Here is a 19,610-nt window from a genome sequence, read left to right as displayed (position 1 = left end):
TGTCCAGCTGCTCAGAGAGAGACTATCCTTTAAAACATCTGTCAGCTATTGTCTCTTTCCATTTACCAGAGGTATCGCTGTATCTGCTACACACATCCCGCACAGATATAAACACCTCTGTCACCCGTCTCACATCTGAAGCACTCTATTTTAACACTTGTCTGTATTTATAGAGCACAGTCGAAAGGCTTGTCACCTGACCAAGCTGCCGAGTGAGGAAAAAGAAGAAAACGGCTTTTATTAGAAGTGATGGTAACCTGCAGAAGACAGCACTCTGTAAAACTATGAAACGCCTGTCCCACAGCGTGAGTGAGAGAAGGGAGAGGGACACAGTGAAATTGTTTCTCCCTCCTCTGCTGAAGTAATGTCAAAAGTAAGCCATGAAGAAGGGAAGACGTAAGAGGCAATCAGACTGTTTTCCCTCTATCTCTCCGGCACTCAGCATTACTCACTACTTTTTCCTCTTGGCACAGCAATACACACTTATGCGTGTCAACATGATTCCATTCAACATAACTTAAAGTGTTTTCCTCTAGCAGAACGAAAGGTCTGAGAATTATGATGGATTGATTTTTTTTCTCTTTTCTCTCCTGCTTTTCAGTCTAATTGCAGGCAGATGATTGCCTTTGTAGCATGCTCTTTAATCTGTGAATGAGACGCACAGCAAATAATCCTGAAAACCATATTTGTATGGGTGTAGCACTTCCAGGTCCATTGTCCCATTTGGTGCGCCTCTTTTATTTTTACTGTCTTTTGTGTTTATCTATTGATGTGCATCAAAAATTGCCAGACATCCATCTATTAATTGAAGTTTCAAGATGTGGTGGCGAAAAACAGAGCAACAAATGTAAAAACTACTGAAAGTATAAAAGAGACAAGTGAATGCTAAGAGTTTTGAGGAGAAACTAAAAATACATGCCAGTAATTAGTTGAAGCGATATCCAGCCCGTGCATCCTCATTCCCAAGGTATCAAATATAGCCTTTTTTTGGCATCTCTAAATTACTAACAGAAGGTGTCCTTTGGCATCTGTGCCTGATGCACTCTCAACACATCACATATATGTGATAATAAAGGACTTCCTAACACAACATTTAAGCACACTGGGTAAACTGCAGGTACAGGGGACATATTTTAATCCAAAATCCAACCTTTCTAAACCTAACAAGCAAGTCAGAGTGAAAATAAAAATCATGTGACAATGAAAAAAAAATCAGCAATCTTCCATCCATCTCTAAATTTTCAACATTGCTGCAGCAGGTCCGTCACTGCACGGACGCCGAATGACACCTTGCCTGTAATTCCATCTGACAGTGGTTATAAAGGTGAAGACAGAACATAAAAGTGGGATAGGAAAGTAAACTGAGGGAAAATCTGACAGAAAGGCAGCTTTGACAACCAACTCAAACTGAACGATAGTAGCAAAACAATTTTTACTCAGGTGTGCACTTGTCAGATTTTGGAGCCTTTTAATGGTTTGCACATTTTCCAACAGGAGCATGTCTGTATATGCAATGCGTTTGGAATACTAAGCAAATATATTTATGTAGTAGATATATATGTATGTATGTATATGTATGATGCTTTGCAACGATGGGCGTAGCTGTGGGAAGCTTATTGTTTTTGTTGATGAGTGAGTATAGGGGTGGGATTTAATAAGTTTTCTTCGTCCCACTCCTTTTCAGGTAATTTTTGTTTTTGTTTTTTTTGTTTTGTGCACTTTATGTTCAACATATGTATTTTGTTGTGCCTGAAATGAACAAATAAATGAATGAATGAATGAATGAATTCATAGATATATAAAAATTTATCTGGGAACAAGTAGAAAAATGATATCCAAGTGTTTTTCTTGGATACTTCTTTTATTCAGTTAATATTGATAATGAGGAGCTGCTCCACACATTTGGGATAGTTAGGAGAAGAAAAAAAAGCCCCAAACTGATAGCATCGTTCATTAAGGCGGGTTTGAAAGCTAAGAAAACTAGAAAACAAATCCTTACTCTGCAGCTCTGTGAATTTACTTCATGAACATAATGAGATGGGAACACAAAAAGTGAGATACTGGAAGACAAAGCTGGATTCCCTGGTGGGTTCTGATATCAAAAACACTTCAGCCACCTACAGTGTGTCCATATGTTACGAGCTAATACCTGTGCAGCTGGTTCATGAGTTGATTATACACAGACACAGACTATGCACTCTTGTGGTCTTCATGCAAATATTAAAAAGCAAAGATTTGCTTTCCCTGCTACTTGGAATATTTGCATTAATTTAGATTTTCAGGATTCCAGACAGTTAAAAAAACGCTCTTTCAATTATTTTCACCACCTGAGCAGTACGGCTTGTAATTAAACTGAACAAATCTAAAATAGGTGTACAGTCCCTTTACTGGAGTATTTGCTTCAACACTTTATATGCTTGTTTAAAAGCTGCAGGCTTGTATGATGGTCTGTTGGCTTACTGACTTTTTAAAACTGTATTCCCACTGATAAACAACAGGCACAGGCTCTGGGCTCCTGACCAGGAAAACAAAACTGTGATGGGATTCATTTCGGACCTGTTGATGGTGGAAGGGAAAACGGGGAGGGGGGGGAAGGCAAAAGGAGGGAGTGAAGTGACTGAGCTATACACTGAGGTGATTAGGGAAAAGACGACAGGATATGTGACAGGATGAAGGTGAATAATACCGAGAAAACGGGAGCAAAAGTGGGCTGGGAGAGGAGGAGGGGTTGGTCTGAAGTGAGCGAGAGGGAGGAGAGGAAGGGAGGCTGGCTAAATCCTCACACCATTATTATCAGGACTCACAGGCAGCCCCTCCTGTGATGGAGTGAGAGGAGATAGAGAGAGAGATACAGAAAAGATGGAGTTATAGAGGAAATGGAAAGCAGGATTACTGGTGTGGCAGCAAAGGCAGATGAGCGGCAGCACAACGCTGAGAGAGAGAAAGAGAGAGAGAGAAACTCTGGTGGAAAAAAAAAATCAGTGCAACAGGATGAGGACCTGCTAGTGCACAGCCGGCCCGACCCCACAGACCTGCCATCTGCCCCGCTGTTCTCTCCGTGTTCCAGACGCTCCCACCATCAGCCAACATCTGGATCACCTCTCATCCATATGGCAAAGAGGGCGAGGGGGGGAGGCAAGCCAACCCAAATCTTATCTTTCTTGTCTCACCCTTTCTGATCGCACAGGACCTGAGGAGAGTCATCATCACTGGGGAGGGGGATCCCTTACTGTGGAGTACCATCTCTGAGGGAACTGATAACTGGACCGGAGGAGGGAAAAACTTTTGCTTCAAAGATGCAGATGCGTGCACAGGACCCTACCTTATCTGTATGTGAGATTTACTAACTTCCCATGGATCTGTCATGTCTCTCACTCCTGAGCAGGGAGAGGGAAAAAGAGAACGAGGAGGCGGAGGGGGGGAGAAAGGAAAAGACGACGGGGAAGCGTCACCGTCTCTTCTGCTGAAGTGTTACCGGCGTCTGTGCCCCTTTCACTGAAGAGGCATTTTATCACTCTCCCCCCTCCTCTTTTGCTTTTCTTCTCATCTGAACAGCGGGAAGCCTGAGGGATATAGACAGAGAGCTAAACACAGTGGGTTTATGCACATATGCACACACTCGCACAAACGCACACACACACAGGCTTGCTGCTCATCTAGGGGCTCCCACACCTCTCGTCTTCTTTCACCCTCCTTCTCCTTCACTTTCCTTTCCTGTCCCACTTTGATGTCCTGTCTTCACCTTCATGACCACTCGCGAATGCGTTGACTGTGACACATGCAGAACAGGAGAAGGAGAGAAGTGAGAGGAGAAGTCGAGCAGTTTCAAAGAGAGATTTTTGGAAAACCGGGGATATCACATACACTTACTGTCACGTTGTGAAGTCCTCCAGGGGAGTGTGCAGACATCCAAAGCTGCCAAATACACTCACAGACACAGAAGCACTGATAACCTGCTCGGGCTTGCACTCACACGGGGACTTGGTCTAAATGCATACTCCTACAGGTGCTGCGAGGAGAGAGAGGCAGGTGCAAAGCAGGTGAAAAGGAAAGCAACAGAAAAAGACACTTGGAGGAAAACATCTGGGAAAAGATGGAGCAGCTGGAGTTCACCCAGAGCAGAAAGCACAGGTAAGTCTACAAGTCACACATACTCGCTGACACTCATGTCTCATAATCTGACAGAAAAATAGAAGCAGCAGGGACGGATGTGGGGCAATAGATAGATACAAGATTGGAGGAAAGCTTGGAGGAAGTGAGAGTGTAGACACACTGCATGGATGCAGGAATACTATGATAAGTGAAGAGTTTCCTTGAGAGAAAGCTCCTGTTTGCTGCTGACAGAAGCAGAGCAGCCAGTTGTTACTATAAGAAGAAATACTGTAAGAGGACATATTAGCATTTTTCACTCTGGGGTTTGGCGGTTAGCAGCTTTGTAGATGTGCGTGTGCGTGTGCATGTGCATGTGTTTCTGTGTATTTGTATGTGTGTGCGCAATTCCTCTCCACCTGTATGCAAGCTTCCACAACATGACTCATTTACTTATGGATTATGGATGTTTCACTTGCAGAGTTTTGCTGCTATGTCACTTATTTGGTAATGCTCATTGATTTGTGTCATAAGCCGTAGGTAGAGAGTCATTCTTCTACATTAGTGACAGAGGCTTTCTGCTCCAGTTTGCATTCAGTTTATCGTGGAGCAGCGCAATCTAACATAGTTTGTTTAAAACTACTTAGTCCACAGGCTAGTGGTTCCCCAAACAGGGGTTTGAGGCCCTCCAAAAGCTCACAAATTTAATCTGAGGGCCACGAGATGTTTAATGGGACAATAAAATCCCCCCCTTTTTTCCTGCTCTATTAATATTGATTCACTGGATCTATAAATACAAAGCTGGCATATGGTTTGTGAGCTAAATATACCTGTTCTCAGCATGGCATCTATGAATTTGGAAGAGCTCTGTAGACAAATTTAACAGATCACAAGCTCCTGGAAAGGAAAATAAAATGTATGTTAAAAATGTATTGTTATGATTTTTACTTACTTTTTTGTGATATGTTTGCCAGTTCATTACCAGTGGTACTCAGGGGTCTTTGACCAATCTGAGGACCACAATATGGCAAGAGACATTTTAAACAAGTACAAACAAAAGTAATAATAAAATAAAGCATTTCTGGAATATTGTAATTCTTGTGAAAAAGTTAAGTAAAGTACTACATTACCCAGTTTGTGCTGCCAACAGTTACTGCTGTGGTTCCTTTTTGGGGCATTAGGCCACAAGAGGACCCTGAAAGGACCATACTACCTTAATATTTCTGGTGATTTTTGACAAATCTTTTTATGTAAATATTAATATATGCAATTTCACGTATGGTTTTGTGAGCGTGTCTCTTTTAAGAAGGTGTGGCATGCAGATTGGGTGTCTCTGAGGTTTTGATTGCTATACATTTGAGCAGCTGAGGGCTAAGCAGATTTAGACGCGCTCTTACCATGTCAGCGTCAGTCATGTCTGCTGATACATCTGGCTTGCAACGATTTCCTTTTAAAGCTGTCAAATCTTTATGTGTGAAATTGGGAACCTACTGAGAAATGAGGCTCCGAAGCTAGCTGTCGAAATCCTTATTATGATAATTTTAAGTGGCAGACATGTGATATGTTTTATAATAAGCTCAGAGGTTAAGTATGACACACTAATTTATTCATATTGTGAGCTTGGTTTGTATGTGGAAGGTTGATTGGCTGTAGTAACTGTATGCAAACATGAGGATGAGAGAGCTCACGTATCAACTTATCTTCTTTAAGTCATTCAGACGGAGGAATGAAGGGATAAAAATGGTGGATAAGTTGAGCTGGTTGATGTTGACAGAGTGGCTTTGCCCAGTGGACAGTTATTGGTCATATACATAGTTGTTACTTCAGGAAATGGTAATGGAAGTGCTTCATTGAGCGGATTCTCAATAATCTGCACATGACTGAGTCCTTCAAGTCTTTCCACTTGGCAGCCATCTTTTTTTTAACACTTCATTTCCCTTTCAGATATACACAAAAGAACCAAGAGTAACAAAACAAACCAATAAAAATCACCACATCAACCCACGAACAGTCTGATTTGCTTTGTCTCTGCAGTCTGTTTCAGCCTTCACCTTGTCATTATCATGTGAACATGGTCCATTTCTTCCGTTTCTCTCAACACAGTTCCTCATGAAGTGGTATCTTATGAGTCAATTACTCCATAACATATATTTCACTCGCTACTTTCAGCCATTTACAGGCTGATAACAACATTTTAAACAAATATGTGTCTTCACTTGGCACAGTATTTTGCTATCTTACCTAACCACAACATCACACATGACCATAGAATATCGTAACCCAGAATGTTGATAATAACCAAATGAACAATACCAGGGCAGAGCCAAAGGACATGAGAATGGTTTACATTTACTGCTCCAGCATGGTTGTGTTACTGATGTGTTTGGGTGTGATATAGAATCTTATTAAATTCTCCCAACAGTGTTTGCAACTACGTGATGATATAGTGGATTGTTGTTTTCACCATATGTGCAACTATTAATCTTCAGAAATATTCATACCCAGTTCTTTTTCCCATATTCAACATGAAGTGCCGCATTCCTTTTCCTTTTCATAAACGGTTATTATATGTAGATATTTCCCTATATTACTTGAATTGTAGACTCCTAATATGGTTGTAATTGGGCCATTTTTCTCAACATTTTTATAAGCTGGAAGCTTTACCTACCGCTTATAAAAATATATTAGTTGTAAGAATCTTAAAGGGTGCTGGTTGTCTAAAATCTTATTTAATCTTTTCTAAAAATGACGTCCTATATTACGTTACATAGTGCTGTTATTCAATTTGGTATCCATTGTTTGATGCTTTAGTCCAAAGTATTTGGAGTAAAATAATTGTCATAAGGTACCCATCGAAGCAATCTAAGTTATTACTCTAATGCATATTTTTCTACTATAATTTTAGTGTAAATGATGTGAATCTTTTACTTTATCTCCATTTTCAACTTTTAAATTTTTACACCTTGGCTCATAATCCTGAGAACACCAACAGATTACAGATGGAATTTGTGCATTATCTTAATATTCCTTAAGTTTTAACAATGCCATACCTCTTATACATTTTCATATCTGTAGAGGTTCAAATTGGCATCATCATGGGCTTGATATGCTTTCTGATTTAGGGGGGATATGATGTGTGTCATGCAGCAATAATCTATTTATCTCTTTTACTTGCTAGTTACTATCTGTCTAATCTAGAATCAGGAATACAGGGTTAGTTGTTTTATGTAAGAAAACATAGCTTATCCAGATAAACTTTATGTGATGCAAACATGTAAAATCCATGACAGTACATAATATCTTTCTGATTCAATCACCACTGGTGACTACATCTCAACAGTCTTCTTTCTTTCATTATTTTCTCTCTCTCCTTTTTTCTTTCATTATTGCTGTAATACACCACTGAACAGCCACGACACCACGTACCAAATATTTCCTAGATTGTCCTTTGATCGACCATTTAGGACATGGCCATGGGAACTCTGGGAGTGTGCCGTGGTGTCTGGCACCAAGTTGTTGACAGAACATCCAGTGGGATGTCCTGTCCTGTGGGTTGCAGGACAGCGTCTCTGTGGATCGAGCTTGTTTGATCGGATTGGGATCTGGGGAGTTCACGAGCTGGGTCAAAGCCTTGGGTCTCTGTTGTATTCCAGAGCACTTGTGTGATTGGGCGGGGGCATTGTCCCACTTAATGAGGCCAGAGCTGAGGTTGCAGTGATACCACCATGGGAGATATGCTTGGTCTACAGCAACACTTACGTGGCACCCACATCAATGTCAGGACCCAAGGTTTTCTAGTATTTCTTGTAACAAAAGTATCACGTTTATTAAGTTCACTTGCCATTGGTGTTGCAATTAGAGCAATATTGCATGTAAAATTCTTGGAATCAGGTATTCACTGGGAATTCCCACTGTCAGAATATCAGTATCAGGAAATGAAATAACTGCAGAATAAAGGCTCATTTTGGGATTTCTTGGACCCTAGCTCTGTATAAATGGGCTCTAGAGATTCCTAACGTTTCCTGCAGCTGTCAGAGCACCGTGCATGCTGTATGTTGATGAGAGGGTGTTCGTTTACTACATTAATCTTACCCACTAATTCAGGCTCCCTAATTAGTGCAGTGGAATTAGTTTCAAAGGTGTTTTAGAAAAAAAACAAAAACAAAGTTCAAGCTAGGAGGCTTTTAAAAAAAATTAATAATTCTCACATACTAATCAATAATACCAAAAATGACTATTGGATTAGATATTCCTTTTTTCTCAGTAATGATACCAATAACGCTGTTTTTACCTCCTCCACTTGCACACAGGGAAGCACACAGCCTCTTCCCTCATTAGCAGCTTAAGTAGTTTTCACAACATGAAACAACACTTTAGGAGGAATTTAGGGGAGGTCAGTACTCAGTACCACTGTGTTCCAACAACACTGAAGTATTAGTTATCATAAGTGTTAACCACAAGCCAGTGTTCTCCTAGTTATGGTGTTGGTCCCAAGCCCAGATAACTGGGATGTTTGCATCAGTAAGAACATCTGGTATAAAATCTTTGCCAAATCAAACATACAGATACAAATTGCTGTGGAAGCTCCTGTAGAAGAAAGTGAACAGCTGAAAGCATCTTTATCCAATAACCACATTGGCTGTCAAGTTATCATTAGGCAGTGCCTGATGGCTGCGGCCAAAAACAAACGAGCTAGGCAAAAATGCTATCAGTGCTACCTGTTGGTAACGTCAATTTAAAAAAAAAGTTTTGCCCCTGTGGTATCAAAATCATATTAAGCATTGAATCATTTCATGGGTATCAGTATTGAGCTTCTTGTATTATGAGAACCCTACAAACAAGACATGCTGATAACTTTCTGATGATGATGATCCTCATCCCATCAACTAGTTCCAATCTGCTTATTCCCCTCGAGAATAGAGGGACGCTGTCATATCCCAGCTGAGAGAGAGAACGGACTTACACATCAGCTTAACATGTAGTCCAGTATTTGATTGATAATGTTAAAAAACAAACATTACTGCAGACTGTGAAATAAGCCCACTTATAGGCTTATGAGAACTCAGTTGTGTGTCAGTGTTTTCCCCATTGTTATAGAGAAATTACATAGAAAAATAACATTTTAATTTGTGATGACAGATTGTGCAGCAATTAATCGGCTAAAAGGCCACATGAGAGTTTTGATTGTTCCACTATTGTAGCATCAGCAGAGAGGTGAAAAGTTCAGTACAAAAAGTAGCTTCCTACTTTAGCTATGATTAATTTGATCAGTTCTCAGAGGGCAGCAGGCTTGAAATATTCTGTACTTATTAGGCAAAAATATGACAAAAAACAACAACAGTAAAAAAAACAAAAAAACAACAACAATCAAAAAAACCCAATGATTATTTTATATGAGATATCGTATATTGGGTATGTTTTGTTTGTTTGTTTGTTTGTTTGTTTGTTTAATAGTCAAATTAACCAGAAACCATTTTTATACTTCTCATTGTTCTTGTATTTCACAGCTGTTTGATTGTTTTTTTCTTAATAGTGTATGGCAAGAGGAATTTGGATTCATGTTGTCGTGTTGATGCTGAAGCAGGCCTACCTAAGTCCCAGTGAGAGAGTTTATCACACATGGAAGAGCTGCACTCCATCTGGAAATTTCCATAATAATAAAAAACCCGTGCATGCACTACCATGCTCATTCGCTCGAACTGTGCATGTGAATATATATCTAAAAAAAAAAAAAAAGAAGTGCATAAACATCCAAGGATTTTGGGAAAATGTGTGTACACACTTACTGACAAACTGCTGTCTGACATATTCACATTTTCACAATTATATTTGACTGACTACGTCTTGTCTAAAACAAGGCATGTGATTTTTATAATTCATTTAAAGACCAATACACAGTCCGTTGTTGTGTGTTAAGTTTAGACAAATTGTGGCCTTCTCTTGTGTTCACATCCTTTGTGTGTCATAATCATACCCTTGCTGCCAATCTGGAGCAGACACACCCACTCCCTCAACTTCCTAACCACACATACACACAGACACTCGCACACAAACACACTGCTAATCTCTTTTTCCAGAGATTACACTGGTAAATGAACACTTGACCTGCTCTCTAGTCATATGATCCACCCAGTCTATTTCCATCTTTTGCAGCTATCCTCTGGTTTCCCCTACACCACCTTTAACATTTTGAGGTATATTTACATTAAACCCATTACTGACTTTGTGTGTGTGAGCTTGAATTAATATCATTTCAAGCAAAATTCAGCAAGCATTGTGTAAACAGTTTATTATTCACTCTGGTAGAAGGAAATGAAAAAGTAAATTATGAAAGTTTATGACAGATTTGCAAGTTAATTTTACATTCACATTCATGCATAAAGCACTGAGTTATGGCCAAACTAAGAGTTAAAGAATTTTTAATTTTCACTTTTAATCCTCTAGCTATTGGAGATGCAGTGTAATTTCTTTTAAATTACAAATATGCGCCAGAATATGAACATCTTTTGATCCACAGGCTTTAATAATGTTACGCAAAAAACAGCTCTTACCCATGAAGATATAACATTTTCTCTCAGTACAATATTAATCTTACTGTGTAACATTCGAATTGTAAAATGAACATTATGTGTGATAATTAAGAATATTGCCTACATTTTCCGCTTCAGATGTTAACGAAGGTCAGTATGTGTTTGTTTATTTGCCTTTTATTTCACATATTTGAAATATAATCAGCTTTTCTTTGTCTGTGGCTTTCAGTTGAAGTATGCTAGTTTTTAGCATCCAAAAAACACAACAATTTACATCAATGATTCACTGGAAACAAAAGCCTCTTTTCTATTACTACCTAATCGGATTGACTCGCCACTGATCGATTGCTTTTTCATTACAATCCACTGATACCTAACCTGCATGGTTGTTGTGAAAGCAACGCATCCCAGCCTCCCCCGACGTCATTAATATGCGACACGACCGCTACAAAAAAGGTGAACGTCAAGGCAAGAATATACCTGCTGCTCGGTCTGTGGCTTTTCGTCAGACTCAGATGAACACCGTTGGTTTTTTGTAGCTATTTCCCTTATTGTCGGGCTTAAAAAATTGCGTTTTAATTTTAGTGAACTCGAAGCTCTCATGACTCATCGAGTGAGGCTACTGTCCAACCAATCGGTGGCATGTAGCCTGACGACGTCACATTTTAGTACCTGCTCTGATTGCTTGGAACACCTGGTGAGCAGGTACTAAGAAAGTACCTGGTGCCAGGTACTATGACCTCATGGAAAACCCCCAAAACTGTGGCAAACCGCACTGAGTTGATCCAACTAGCGTAGGTTTCTTTTTTTAATGATAGAGAAGACAAATATGCTCCAATTACAAATATTCACATTTTATTTTAAAAATGAAAGAATTTCAAATTAGTTTTTAATGGCGCCATGGACCTCAGCTCTCTGGCCCTGAGATAAAAGGCTGCTGCGCCCAGAAACTGAATGTTAACATGATTGGCTGAAAGACTTGAGGGTGGCTTTAGGTCTGATACCGGCTCATGTTTCACCTTCTGTAGCTTTCTGGGCATCTCCAGAAAGCTGGAGAGGTTGGATTTATTAAATTGTTGACCTAGCTAAAATGAACTGACAAAATGTCACAATATGCAGATGACATTGGATAATATTTTTCTATCATGTGCTGCACAAATTAAAAACATGCAACATCACAGAGCTTTTGTAAATATAAGGAAGCTTAGAAAACATCAGTATAATGGCCAGTGTGCGACCACCGACCATTACAATCAATATAATAAAAGAAAACTGACAAATATGAAGCAAAACTTAAAGAAAAAAGTCTTATTGTTCATCAGTCCCAATTTAAACACAATGGTTTATTTCTGGAATAAATCTAATAAGGATAAATTGCCTTTCAAGGGGTCAAACTGCATATTTATTGCTATGGGCACCTAAAGCCCAGGAGCCTACAAACTTATTAAGATGAATGATTGATATGCCAGGAGGATGAAGTGTGTTGGAGAGGTGGGACACATTTAACCCAGTGTTACTTTGATAATTAACAGCACCTCTCAGCTTTGATTCAGAGTGTCTCTGATGGCCGCAGATGAAACCAGCACGCTATCTATTCTGTCCTACCTATTAAGTACTGGGTGAGTGTTTGTGTGGAGATCCTTATTTGCTATATGAAAGCCCACCTGGTTTAATCAAAGGCTCAAGGATATTGATTAAATAGGAAATGATCTTCAAACAGCAAATGCAAAGTTGAGTTGTACTATGAATGCATGCCAAACAGGTTTTAATTAAAGCGACAACCATTTTAGAAGACCAAGTGCAAAGAAATATAATCTTTTTTACATTTGTTTATTTTTTTTTATATTTTTACTTTTCAAGAAAGGCTTTTATTTTAAAATTGATTCTTCAATTGATATACAGTGGGTTGACACTGATTAGGTACACCTTGCTTGTACTGGGTTGCAAACCCTTTTGCCTTCCGAACTTCCTTAATTCTTTGTGATTGCTCTGTACAGTTGTTCCCTGAGCCTGGAAGTACCAGAGGTTTCTTCCTGTTAAAAAGGAGTTTTTCCTTCCCACTGTTGCCAAGAGTTCGCTCAAAGGGCATTGTTTGACTGCTGGAGTTTTCTCTCTGTTATTATATGGTCTATACCTTACAATTTAAAGAACATTTATGTGACTATTGTTGTAAATTGGCGCTATATAAATAAAACTGAATTGAACTGAATTGATTTGTGCATCCATAACGTGAATCTCCTGTTCCATCACATCCCAAAGGTGCTCTTTGGGACTGTTCAAGAAGCCAGTTTTAGATGATTTGAACTTTGAGACATGGCTTGTTTTTCTGCTGTAACCAGTCATCAGAAGATGAGTACACTATGGTCATAAAGAAATGGACAACAATCCTCAGGTAGGCTGTGGTGTTTAAACAATGTTCAGTTGTTAGTAGGGAGCCCATCCTGTATCGAGAAAATTGGCGTTGAAAAAATCGAAAAATGCTGGTGTTAAACCAGCAGCATTTTAGCTTGAACTGTTCACACAAAGCAGGATGAATCATGTTTCTTTGTTTTTAAGTTCTCACCCTACTGTACCACCTAATGTCCTGGCAGAAATTGAGACTAATCATACCTAGCAATGTTACTTCAATCTTCTGTTGTCCAATTTTGTTGAGCTTGTGTGAACTGTAGCCTAATTTTCTTGTTCTTAGCTGACAGGAGAGATGCTTCAAGGTTCGATATGTTGTGCATTCAGAGATGCTCTTCTGCATACCTTGGCTGTAATGAGTGGTTATTTGAATAACATTTGTCATCTTATCATCAAAGCAGTCTGACTCTGACATCTGATATAGGCAGGGTTTTTTCAACAAGAGAACCGCTGCTCATTGGATATTTTCTCTTTTTTATACCATTCTCTGTCAAGAGATGATTGTGTGGGACAATAAAAAATCTGCACTTTCTATAATGCTAAAACCAGCCAGTCTGTCACCAACAACCATGCATTGTTCAAGGTATTTAAATGACATTTCTTCCCCATTCTAAATCACGGTTTAGAATGGGAACTTCAACAGGCCACCTTGAGCATTTCTTCATACCTAAATGTGCTGAGTTGCTGGCATGTGACTGAGCAGTTGAACAGATGTACCTAGCAAAGTGGTGAATGAGTGTATTTCAACACTTTTGGATTATATTATATGTATTGCTTTTATTACTCTTCCTGGTAATGACAATTTGCATAAATGAAGAGTTTGATGTAATTTCAGTTCTATGGCTTTATTTTATCAGTTCATTTTAAGTTAATATCGGACATAATTAAAAACAAAATGCCAGTTTTTGACTTTATCTTATTTTTAATCTGTTGTATCTTAATGGGAGGGGGGCAACAGCCCACGTTTTCGGAATTAAAATCGTATATCAATCCAGGTCAATGGTCAACATTTCAAACGTGCTTAGTGACGATGTGCTGTTGAAATAAGTGCATTATTTGAAATCCACTCAAGAGTTATTGTAGCAGTTTCACATCTTGCATTTCTGGGGTTAGTCTGATGACATCACACCACATGGAGAGAGGTTGGCTGAAGTAATGAGGTGCAACGTAATGTAATCCCAGTAATGAGAGCTGAGGACATGTGTGACAGTTTTGGAATCCTGCTTACACTGTGTGTGTGTGTGTGTGTGTGTGTGTGTGTGTGTGTGTGTGTGTGTGTGTGTGTGTGTGTGTGTGTGCTGAATCAGAAATGTATAGAGATGGGGAGGTGATTACAGTCATGACACTGGGGATTGGATTTTGGAGGATTACATGCACGCACACTCTGACACACACACACACACACACACACACACACACACACACACACACTTTTCCTGACGACACAAGTCTAAATGCAGGGCTAATACTGTCATACAAAGGGGTCAGAGAGGGAGACAGACCAGGAGAGGGAAGTAAGGGATGGATATGTACTGGGGGATCATGAGGCATTATGTCAAAAGCATCACAAAAGTAAAGCAGCTTGTATATTTGACTGCTGCTCTCTTCCCTTTCCTTTTCTCTTCTTCTCCCACCCTCCTCCTCCTTTCCAGGCAGTAGCCTGCCAACATGGCCCTTCCCAGGGGACATCCTCCTCCTTCCCCCTGGCCCCCTCTCTTCCTCCTTCTCCTCTTCCTTCTCCTCCTTATCTCCTCCCCGCTTCCTCTGCAGGCTCGGCCGCTCCTCCTGCACCCGTCCATCAATGTGGCGGTGGTGTTCAGCGGCTCTAGCTACCAGAATGAGGTTAGAGGTCGTCTCAGTGGAGAGAACTTTGTCGACCTGCCCGTAGTGGTCAGCCCTGTAACGGTGCTGGTCAATGACACAAACCCTCGTGACCTGCTGACACGTCTATGCGATACCATGGCAACGGAAAAGCTGCACGGTGTGGTGTTTGAGGATGATGTGGGCTCGGGTACCGGCGCTCAGGTAAGAATAATTTATGCATTTTTGTGTTTTCTGATCCGACATCCTCTCCAGAGTCATGGTGTTCAGTCACCCAGATCCATTTCCTAAAGCTGCACGAGGCAAGACTTTATGTAAAAAAAGCATCTGTCCTGTCCTAAATCACAAAGAGGAACAAATTGAGATGCCAAGCGTGTACTACATGCTTACTTTTACTTGCTGTCTTTGATTTAATGCAACATCTCTTCCCTTTACGATCTGAAACCCTACCAACACCATAATTTAATTTCTGCAAAGCATTATTTTAAAGGATTTATTAACCTTAAAAAGGCATTGTTCTCAGCTTAAATCAAGTCGTAGGAAAAAGTATAGCTAGCATAGAGTTACCAAAAAATTACCCAAAGATTTTTTGTCAGAAAAATCACTTAAAAAGATTTTGCTGAAAAAAGTAAAATGCTTTATGAGTACATTTAAACAGAAGTAAAACAGTGGCTTATTACTTGAGATACCTTTTAGTGATAATACCATAGAATTAGAGCTTGCATTTAATTGTTAGCACATATTCTTTTACTAATAAAGACCAAGGTCTCTCATTTACTATTAAACTATTGCCATAACGTCAACAACAGCCAGTAAAAACCAGATCAAACGGCACCTCAAAGAAAACTGTGGCAATAGAGAATCTACTGTGGAAACACACATGGGTAGTAATGGTACATGCAGGTTTTGGCTGCTACATGCTCTGTTTTGGACTTTTTTGCTGCTATTTTAATGCAACCATTTTCCCTTCATAGATGCTTGGATAGCTGAGCAACTTTGCACTTCACAGTCACATTCTTCTTCTTTTGCAAACATCCATCCATCCATCCATCCATCCAGGTCAGGTTTGTGGTAGGGTTAGAGCCTGTGCCATTAAAATTAAAAATTGTTGCCCCCCAAGTTTCGGCTACTGATCTAGTCACAAGAAGTCACAGCAGCACAAAGGTCCACATGGCTGAGTTGGCAGATTTTATGACCTCCCCTGTTAGTAATTTTAATAAAAATTCTGAGTGTAGTACAATAATAATTACATGAAAACAAAACTGGAGCTCTACGAGGTTTGAAAGCATTACCTTTTTAAAACATCTGCAAGACTTGTTATTAATGCCTGTTCAGGTTTGCCTGCCAAAATTGTTGCTTTTCAGGTGTCATTTTGATTTAAACAACAAAATGTTTAAAAGTTGGCCGTTAATCTGGCAATCGATCAGTTTCTGCATTGAATATGAATTTCACATCCTGGTGTTTCGATCACTACTAACTGGTCAAACTATATTAATAAATATGAGTTATTCTGGTGCAACACTTTTATCTTCTTTTATTCAAATATGAAATGTGTTTGTTTTCATCTTTCAGGTGGCAGAAGTAGCACAGATCTTGGACTTCCTCTCCACACAGACAGCTCTGCCAATTGTGGGCATCAGTGGTGGGTCTGCAGTCGTCATACCGTATAAGGTACTGTCAAAACAACGAGACTTTTCAATCTTCTCAAAGCTGTCCCACCACCAGGATCGAGCCTAAATTGGGCCTTCTCACCACACTCGTGAATCCATTTCACTCAGAGGTATTAAAATAATACTAGTCACATATGTATAATGAGGGAAAAACAACTTCTTGGTATAAGATGAACAACAACTTGTAATATAAATCCTGTCAGCAGCAGCACTCGCTCTTCACAGCCTCCTGTCTTAGTCAGAACTCTTTTGCACCGGCATCACTCAGCTTAAAACAACTTAAGTAGGTCAGAGCGGTGAAACCTACTTTGGCAAGCAACTCGCTGCATGCAAATATTTGGATATGAGCAATACAGATGGGTGAATTATCAGCGGTGACTAGAGCCTTCGACCCTCATCATCTTGTCTAATCCGTGGCTGGGAAAAGTCTTGAGTTGTGGGAAAGGAAACTTCGTAAGAGGAGACAAGTGCTACGGGTGATCTGTGCTTCAATCAATCATGTCTACACAGTCGAAGACCAGCAGGTTTTTCCCGCTATGATTTAGCATGTATCTCATTGATGAATAGAAATGGAGAGCAGCGAGCTGTGTAGTTAGATTGTAAAGAAGAGATTGATGACACCAGATGGATTCTTAATCTTTACTTTTTCTCCACTTTGTGGTGGGAATGTGGCTCCGTCTCTTCTTCCTTTCACACTAAGCTTTCGGCTCATCTCCCCTTCCTTCCTTTAATTGCTTAACTGCTATCTCCAACACCTTGTATTTATAGAAACAACTCTCAAACACATGCAAATGAATACTGTCACATATGAGAAGTACACACACAGACACGCACACACACATGCACACAGTCAAATGGGTTCATTCCTACACCTATCAACCAATCGAAACTTGTATAGCCCTGTGGCTATAAATTCCACCCCCAGCAACATTTCGTAAACCATAGTAATTGTATTTATCATCTTCCTGTTGATCAAAAGGTATCTGCAGATGTCTCGTCATAGATAGGCATTAAACAGGAGGAGTTGTAACTGCAGGAGAGTGATTGATTTGCTGTATTTTGATGGCAGAGCGAGTGAGTAAGAGACAGACAGAAGAGAAAGATGCCTCGATGAAGCTTGGCTGACAGGTGCCCAAAGGCAGTGTTTTACTGTCTCATAGTTGAGTCTCTTTTGTGAGTGAAATAGTCCTCCTTGTTTCCATAATTCTCTCTCTTCCTTCCCCCCCCCCTGTTGGTTAGTTCACTTCTAACCCTGTCTCTTTCCCCCATGCATTTCATATTTTGCTTTGGTCTCTCTACACCTTCACTGCTTTCTTCTTTTTCTCCATCACCTTCACTCCCTGAATCTGCTTTTTTTTTGCGCATGCTGGCAGAGTCTATTAAGACTGTGGCTTGAAGTAAGCCAGAGGCCTGTGCTCCTTTTTGCTCACTTGGAGCTCTAGGACAGCATTAAACTGTTAATTAGACCCTTCAGGAGGCTGAAGCACCCTGTAGCGCTCACCATTTATCCCCGAATCCAAACCATTCACTCATCTTTTCCCTCAGTTTTTTCTGTCCCTCAGAAAACTTCTCCAAGCCATTTACCCCAGATCTGCTTTTAACACACATGTCACACAGTTCTTCTGCTGCCTCCAGAATATTTTTGTCAAATTTCATCATCGATCACCGGTCTCTGGTTGGTAATTTGCAGAGCCAATCACAAAACCTGTCAACTTGACAGCGAGAAAACACAAACAAGCAGGTGTGACGTTGCTTCTGAGAAGCCCAAAGTGTTGAGTGGTGGTTCTCTGTAGAGCGCAAAGAGAAAAGCATTTTCCTGTGGCCTGCATGTCGAAGGCATTATTTTACCCTTATCCTCACACTCCTCTTCAGTCGCTCTCTCTCTTATATGCTCCTTTGTTGTCAGTAAGAAAAAAAAAGAAGCTTGTCAGAGGTGTCTGGTACAATGGGACAGGTGGGCTGGATGGAGAAAGACATGCCCGTGAGTGCATGATTCTGTTAAGGGATAAAAGAGCTCAATAGTGCTTGATTATCAATAGGCCTGATGATGATGAATATCTTTGATAGTGGGTTTAAAAAGAAGCAGCAGCCGCCCGAGCCGCCTATTTATGGTTCCTGTCTCAGTGATCTTTCTATGGTGAACAACAAGGAAGGAGGGAATGAGACAAAGATGAAAAGATTGAAGGCTGGAGAGGAAGTGTGTCTTTTGTCAGACGGCACATACATCAAGCGAAAGCGAAGAAGAGGAAATTAAAGCTTAAGGAAGCGCTGAAAAACAGCATAAAGGCTGTTCAATAGGGCCTGCGAGGGAAGGAGGGAAAAAAAATGTAGTGACGTGTCTCTCGGAGGAGTTAGAAATCAGAGATTGAGCGCTTTTTCTGTTTGTGTGTTCTTGGTTGGCTGGTTGTCAGTCACTGCAGTGTGCTGGGTGATCATTAGAGGGTGCTACTTCCAGATGTCGAGTCGTGGGAGCAGTGGAGCAGGAGGCGACAGAGAGGAGAGAGGACATGAGGATGGGGGGCAGGAGCACGGTGCCAACGAGGCTGCAGGGGGAACAACAAGAAACTTTAATAACAAAAAAACTTTAATTCAGTTGGAATAAAATTCTAATCTGATATATGAATATTCTAATTATGATGGCAGTGATTGCGATAATAATTGTATTCAGTCTGAGGAAAAGATGCATCTTCAGAGTTGATGGGTTTTATGTTTTCAGAAACGTCACATGGCCAAAAGTATGCAGACAACACCAAAATATCAGACAATCCAAGTGTTAAACATGGGCTTTGTTAAGGGTGTTTTATCAAAATATGGTTATGAATACCCCAAAACATAGGGTTGGGTGTATGAGCCCAAGGGCATCAAAAAAAAGCAAAGATGAAAACTAGCCCAAAGAGAAGTTCAGGGTCTGGCTGCTGGGCCGGGGTCGGCGTGCACTCAGCTTTATAATGACTTTGGGCTCTCAGCTAGCTTTGCATTAGCATCCTGTCTGTGCAGATGGCTATAAAGAGTCAATGTGTTAGCCTTATAATGCAGTTGTTTCTGTTCTGGATGCAGTTTGCACTTTAGTATAACGCTCTGATCTTTTTGGGCA

The 19,610-nt window shown here is 40.2% G+C and overlaps 1 protein-coding gene across 1 annotated transcript in view; it reads left to right on the top strand.

The window, feature by feature from the left end:
* The first annotated feature begins 2,758 nt into the window (after positions 1 to 2,758).
* LOC100696649 (glutamate receptor ionotropic, NMDA 2C) overlaps positions 2,759 to 19,610 on the top strand; it is a 60,454-nt gene continuing 43,602 nt past the window's right edge. Inside the window, exons 1-3 of the mRNA XM_003453417.5 lie at positions 2,759 to 4,131; positions 14,678 to 15,050; positions 16,419 to 16,517. Of these exons, the coding sequence (XP_003453465.1) occupies positions 14,694 to 15,050; positions 16,419 to 16,517 (456 nt within the window). The 5' untranslated portion in view covers positions 2,759 to 4,131; positions 14,678 to 14,693. The remainder of the gene's footprint in view (positions 4,132 to 14,677; positions 15,051 to 16,418; positions 16,518 to 19,610) is intronic.

This window comes from Oreochromis niloticus, linkage group LG8 (assembly GCF_001858045.2).
Source record: "Oreochromis niloticus isolate F11D_XX linkage group LG8, O_niloticus_UMD_NMBU, whole genome shotgun sequence".
NCBI classification, from domain to species: domain Eukaryota; kingdom Metazoa; phylum Chordata; class Actinopteri; order Cichliformes; family Cichlidae; genus Oreochromis; species Oreochromis niloticus.
The sequence above is the reverse complement of the archived record's forward strand: the minus strand, read 5'-3'. Positions and strand labels throughout refer to the sequence as shown.